The sequence below is a fragment of the Dipteris shenzhenensis genome, chromosome 8 (assembly GCF_047967505.1).
Source record: "Dipteris shenzhenensis isolate YYH24624 ecotype China chromosome 8, Dip_SZ_1.0, whole genome shotgun sequence".
NCBI classification, from domain to species: domain Eukaryota; kingdom Viridiplantae; phylum Streptophyta; class Polypodiopsida; order Gleicheniales; family Dipteridaceae; genus Dipteris; species Dipteris shenzhenensis.
The window spans coordinates 14,142,110-14,149,222 of record NC_141603.1 but is presented as its reverse complement, the minus strand read 5'-3'; the positions used below and the strand labels follow the sequence as shown (position 1 = coordinate 14,149,222).

The 7,113-nt window shown below is 40.7% G+C and overlaps 1 protein-coding gene across 1 annotated transcript in view; it reads left to right on the top strand.

Annotated features, from left to right (window-relative positions):
- Positions 1–4,808: 4,808 nt before the first annotated feature.
- Positions 4,809–7,113, top strand: part of LOC147899151 (protein LOL1-like) — a 28,649-nt gene continuing 26,344 nt past the window's right edge. Inside the window, exons 1-2 of the mRNA XM_087378303.1 lie at positions 4,809–5,074; positions 5,941–6,054. Coding sequence (XP_087234429.1) covers positions 5,017–5,074; positions 5,941–6,054 — 172 coding nt within the window. The 5' untranslated portion in view covers positions 4,809–5,016. The remainder of the gene's footprint in view (positions 5,075–5,940; positions 6,055–7,113) is intronic.

The window sequence follows — 7,113 nt, the reverse complement described above, 5'->3', positions numbered from 1 at the left end:
GATGTGTTGAGAACTAACCTTGGAACGAGCAAAGGGGATCATCCTTAGATAGATAGTCAGACAAAGAGATTCAACCAAAAGTTTGAAGATACATTAAGGACTTATGTCTATTTCACACAAAGTACGTGGAACAAATGGCTTCCATTCCTAGAAGTTGCCTATAATAAAAAATATTCATCCATGCGGAGATCATGAGTCTATTTGAATAAAATTCTGGTCCAATACAACTATCGCTAGAATACTCCTAGCACAATGAGTTATATAATCCAATTACAAGAAATGTTAGCACTCACAAAAGCAAATATCTTCCATGTAGAGAGAAAAAAGTTGTGTAAAACTTTTAGCTTGTTTGGCCATATCTAGTACTGATGGAGTCTTGTCCTTTAAGCACAAAGCACTAAAACTAATGACCACTATAAAATTTGGTTGACTCAGTTTCTAAGTTCTAGCTTATCTAGAAAAGGCCATGGGCAGTGTAGATGGCCAATTTTTGTAATAGTTTCTCCTTTTTTGCACTTATATAATAAAAATATGCAAGTTTATGTTTAAAAAATAAAAACAATATGGTGCACTTTATATGCAAAACACTATAAGCAATATAAAGTCTTATAAAAGAAGTAGCGCCAAAGATTGTAGGCTTTGTATAAATGATATTGGAAAAAAGTGCAAGGGCATGTAGATTTCATACAAATATACAAGTGGTTTTTTATAGAGACATTGCAAAGTTTCCTTTCAGTTTCCTTTCTATGTACCTTCTATAGTTAGTCAAGATTGAATGAAGTATATTCTCTATGTGTCAATTGCACTTGGTTCATGCTACCATGAGGCCTTTGAATTCTTAAGGGACCCACAATGGGGATGGTTGGCATCAATTTCCAAAATTAGTATATCTTACCTTTTGGAAGGGCTACATGGTCCTTGCTTTTGATGCGCATGGAAATGGTGCAATCTCTCTAGTACCCTTCTACCTAAATTGGCTTTTCCTGAACTTGTATGAAAACCATTGTTCTTCAAACCCCACAAACCATCACTTAGGGTGACAACTCCAGTATTGCAAGAATGGGTTTGTGATTTATGATCCACGTACATGCCATAGACACTAACTATATTAACTTAATGATAAAAACATTGACTACACTCTACAAAAGATTATGCTCCATTGTCTCACAAATGAGGTAATGCTCTAACCCCAATGAATAAAATATGTAATGTTCACGGACATAAGTAGGACCTCAAAAATAAAATTTGAATAGAATATGTGATGTTAAGGGACATAAGTAGACCTCAAGAAGTCAAAGGTCCCTAGTTGCCATACATGAAATCAAAGCTGACACTAATGATACATTTATCTCATAAATAATGGTTCTTGATAGGAGCATTGATGGAAACTACTAGAAAGCCACCCCTCACCACTCCACAAAAAGAGTGGCAACATACAACTCTAAATTAGATTCTTATGAGAAGAAGATTCCAAGGTAGGATCACTAAGATTGCTACTGAGTATGCTTGTGAAAATAGGCAAAAGAGTGTAAAAGGAGACTAGACTATGTGCAAATAGCAAACGAACTTTGAAGGAGAAATTTAGTTCATACGTTGAAGGAGAACTTTAGTTCATATTGTTAAAGCATGATTTATAAAAGAATGAATTGTAAAGGCAATGCTGAGCCATAAGATGGGCGAAAGATTGACATCCTTGACAAAATGGAAAAGAAATTTGTTCTTCAATGCAAAGCTGATGGTTGAGTTGTGTTGGTCACCAATTCCATTTAAGATAATTTCAAGCTAAACCATGTATTTGAGAGAACTTAAAAGTATATAGGATTGAAAACATTGGTATCCTCCCCATTGGACAATTGTGCACCAAAAGTTGAGCTCACCTAAATTATGCATTTGCATAGGAAAGTCCCTTGATGAAGCTATCCTATTATACTCTTATTTTAATCGAGGGGATAAAGTCCAAAACCTTTGCATCAATGTTCACGTTATTATACATGCATGCCTTTGATGTCTTGAGAGGGAAGTTTCTAGAACATGTGAAAGGATAAGTCAACTATACAAATTTGCACAAATGTCAAGGCACAATTAGTTCACTCTTAAGGCTCCTACAGGTGCTAGAGAAATTCTCTTATCCTCTTTTGGGATCTCCCATCTCTCCTATTTTCTAATAAAAGCCAACATTTTCAAAAAAGAAGAAGAGGGATCCCCCACAATGGCTCCCACGGCCATACTCACAAAGAATGGTTCCTATGATCACATGGTGGAGAAATTCTCTTATCGTCTTTTTGTTTAGATAAAAGGGATCTCCCATAAAGGCGCCCACAATCTACCTCCCACTGTGCCAAATGTGTTGAATATGAATATAGAAGGCATTTGCCAAAGAATCCTTATTTAGGAGACACCAAGATGAGTGTCAATATGAAAGACATTGTGAAAGAATCATTATCTAAGAACCATGAGAGAGAGAGAGAGAGAGAGAGGCTACCACAATGGGTATGGTCGTGGGCTTTCTAGCCCAACTCAACATGGAATTTAGTCTTGCATGATCTTTGCCAACACATTCTCCTCTTGGAAAGAATTGGCTAGCCATGGGTAGGTTCATGCTATTAAGTGCTCATGCATTAGAATCTATAAGCTTGACTGATATTAGGATGTATTAGTTAAACCCATATAGCTTTTATGGCAATGTGAGGGTTATTGGCTAGGGAATTGGAAAAGTGGAAAGACTTATGCATTGCAATAGAATAGGAGCCTGCATCTATTCCCCACCCTAGTACTTTTGTAAGGTGTTTCTTTTGCATTTATTCCCCACCCTAGTACCTTTGTAAGGTGTTTTTTTTCATCATAACTAAGTTGACATTTGAAAGAGCTTGAGTAATTTCCTATGAAATGACTATTAGGGACAATAATTTCCTATGTTATCAAATAATTTCCTATGTAATGACCATAAAAGACAAAAAAAAGCAAATCTTGGAACACCATAACCTTGTGGCAGTGTTTTTCTTTTGGGCAAATTTTAGAAAATTTGTAACTCCTTTTGGCATTTAAAAAAAGAGGAAAAACGATCACCAAAAAATAGCTAAACTTTGGCAGCCCATATCTTTCGACTGCCAAATCCAGATGGGTCATGTAGCATATTGAATCTAATGGCAAGGCATGTTTTACATGAATATTGTGTTTGTTGAACTTCATAATTACAAAAAGGGCATTTTTTGAAGTTATGGGTAAGTTTTTCCATCATATTGGGCAAGGTTACCCATTTTAGGCTATCATTTTAGCCCACTTCACTATCCTTTTTCAAGGGGTGGGTTCCCAATTTAACAAGATGAATTTCATTCATGTGGCCTGCCCTAGATGGTGAGCTGAAAAGGGGGTGAATGGTGAGCTGAGAGGGGGAGAGAGAGAAGGAGAAGAAGAAGAAGAGAGAGAGAGAAAGGGGGGGAGAAAAAAGTATAGGATTGAATGGATGAAGAAGAAGAAGAGGAGAGAGAGAGAGAGAGAAAAAGGTGGAGAATTTAATGGGATTCTCTACTCCTATAATCAATGGATGCCAAAAAAAAGTGAACTTAAAAATAACTAAATACTTGATTTTTCTCTTTCGAGGCCAAACGATTACTAAGGCCTACCCATTGAGGGCAGGCCAAAAAAGCAGCATTGCCTTGTGGTACTACACATGATGGGTTGCTTGCCTTCACATCCACAAGCAAACGATGTAGTACAATAAAATTCTTTCTTGATGAGCAGAACTCACACAGTTATCATTCTCTGTGAGAATTGAATGGAATGGTGTTGGGTGTGTTTACACATTATGCACATGGGCTTGCCAGTGCGTGAACCTACGTGTATAAACACCATCGATGCATTGAATGCACTTGGACCTAGGTGCTAGATGTGAGCAATTGTTCCCGTCCATAATGTGCGTGGGGTAGTTTGTAAACACCCTTATGGTGGGTAGATTGTTCATCCACGATTTGTGGGCATGTGCACGGTGGGGTAGTTTGTAAACACGCAAAGAGAGAGAAATGAACCAACCCATGGTCTCATTGTTTGTGGGGGCATGATTTGAAGGAGCTCCTCATTCAGAGACACGACAATGACAGGAAGCTGATCTTGCATTCAACACCTCACAATGTCTCCATCTTTCTAGGTTTGAGTGCTACAGTAGCACGATCTTTCCATGTGCCAACTGAGAAACTTCAAAATCAACGCCTTTGTCTTGTTTGATGTGACTGGTCGTCGCAGTACAGGATTTGACATATACGAATGAAGAGGCCACCGCGATCTGACGACTGGAATTAAATTCTAGCCGGCCGCGGACCTTGACATGGTAGGGAGAGGATTCGAAGGAGGGCAGGGGCACGGGCAGGGTACCGTGGGGCGGCACGGGGGGGGGCAAGGAAGGGAGATGTGATATAGAGAATCTAAGAAAGGATATGCGGAGCAAAAAGGTGAGGAAGGTGAGGAAGGGGGGTGAGCAAAAAGGATTGGCCTCTAGACCCTGGCAACGAGAATGGATTCCCCTTTTTTAGGGATTCCAAAACATGGGAGGATGACAAGTGTCCTTGCATCCACGTGGTCCCCACCTCCTAAACACATGAAATGATGCCATGTGTCCCCTTCTACCTAGACATGGCCATCCCTAGTTCTTTTTTGGTTAGCACATGGTGGGATGGGGATAGGATAGAAATATGCATGGGACCACTTGGGACCACCTTTTCCCATTCCCATCCTATTTCTTCTCAAAGTAAACCATGGTAAAAAGTGGGGAGAGGTAAAGTGAATGATGATGATGGACAATCGGTGCTCGGGCTGTGTGCCCCCTCACCTTGAATACAATACAACAGGGAAACCTTCCCCTGCAATCGCCATAGCTACCATCTCCATTGCCCCAATTCTTCTCCATTTTAGGTCTCCATATCTCTCGATTCAACCTCAATTTTGCCTCGATTACACCACTCTCATCGCCTCCCTCCATTGCCGATTCCCACTTCCCTTCATCCTCATTTTCCTTCCGCCCCCATGCCTGTTCCTTTGGTGCCTTACCCCCCCCAGCCCCAGATGGCACCTTCCCCTTCCGGTAAGTCTCCGGCATGAAATTGGTTGACGTGTTTGGCCTACACTTTTGTATCAATCGCCTCTCGAGGTCGGGCAAATACGTGATCCTTGTACTGCCGTTTAGCCCCGAGACGCACGTCATCTGACATGTTTGTGGCTCGGTAGACAATGTAATAGAGGCTTGGAGCCGTTCCTGCTTTTCTGGCTTCTTATCCTCTTTTGGCGGGTCAGATTAAGCGAGACAACTAGTTTTGATTATCCTGTCGTAGTGCTCCTCATCCAGAGACTTGTTCATGTCCTATTTTGTATCCGTCCATTCCTGCAAATACATAGCTCAAGCCATCATGAGAGCGATGAAGCTCCGTTGATCTGGGGCATCAGAAGCACCCTTGATTTGCATCACTTGCAGGAATGCAAGACACTTAGTGAAGCGATCCTCATCCAGAGATGCTTTCATGTCCTACCTTATATCCGTTCATTCCTACAAATACCTTGTAGTGGAGGAAAAATAAAGCTATATTAAGGAAAAATGCATTAAACGACTATAAAGTTTAATGCACTAAACGACTGTAAAGAGGTAAGTCTTGATGCTTATCTTCCCCTAACGGTATTTGGGTTACAGATGTATAATGGTGCTTTCTCATATATGCATATATAAGCAAGGATTTGAAAATTAGGACTCTTATCCAAATCCAAGGTGTAAAAGTGAGAGGTTGAAAGGGTTATTTGACCTATTTCTTTTATCCTTCTTCCTTTTCACCAACCTGTATATCTTCATACTCTTTTTGTGTGGCCGATGCTCAGGGATATACTATCTAGTTTGTTTTAGTGGCTCTTTTAGTTCCATGTTTTGTGTTTCTGCTGATGAGCTTTTGATGGATCGGGCAGGATCACAAGGACAACTTGTATGCAATGGTTGCAGGACTCTCCTCGTATATCCTCAAGGAGCTGCCAATGTACGGTGTGCTGTGTGTAGCACTGTAACCCCCGTCCCTCCTCCAGGTCAGCTCCGCATCTCTACTTGAGGTCTGGTTGCATCTATAAAAATGGCTTTGGGCATGATGTGGATGAGCCTTTTGGATTGCTGTGAGCTTCAAGTTGTGCTGCAGAGGGGTAAAATTTTAAGTTGCTTTTAGAAAGTCTGCTATAGCGTAGTGCTAACTCAAGAGGCGAATATGTGAGGTGAAGCTGAACTGTATTACTCTTGTGGTCGAAATGTTACCCATTGTAAGATAAAGCATGGACATTTCTGGTGAAGATGTTAAAACAGACGAACCTGTGCCTAAAGCATTTCAAAAGTGCTGTGTCAACTTTGTTGTAACTGAGTCTGCTCTTCATTGACTCAGCATCGACAGAAAATCAGTATGAAGGCCTTTGTATAAATAGATGCTCAAGTGTTTGTGAATAATAATATGCCTATGGGAGAACATATTTTTATATTGTGGTCTACCCCCTTTGTTGGGCACTAATTATGTTGGTGGAGATGCTAGTCCTTGCTATGCAGGATGGAGTTTATGATTTTCGACCTTGTGAATGACTGTCATGAGGTCATCATGGGCATTGATGACGTCAATAGGGATGTCATAGTAGCTAATCCCTTTTATGGATGATGGAGTTTATGGTTTTCAACCTGGTGGGTAGGCATGAGGTCAAGAGTGCACTATTTGTTTTGTTTTAGCGCGTGAGTTTGCGCATGTTTTTGGATTCAACTGGATAGGTGATTTGCAGTGTGGTTCTCAGGTTTCTACCTTATGCCCACGGTAGCCGTCGTGTACCGGTGTGGTAGACTAAAAAACCAGCAGGTCCCTTGACCCACGTGCTTGACCCGTGTGAATGTGGAAAATGCCTTCAAGACTACTTTTTGATTAGCCTTCTCTTTTTGTGCTAGCCTTTGTTGCACTTGAGTCTGCCCTTCACGTCCGGACTTCCCCCTCTGTTTGTTGTCAGAGTCTATACGTTGCACCTGTCTGCTTTTCAGCCATGGCTCCTTCGAAGGATAGACCCATGTAAATCCGGAAGGTCATCAATAAAGGTCACAAAGTACATATTTTTTCTCAAGGA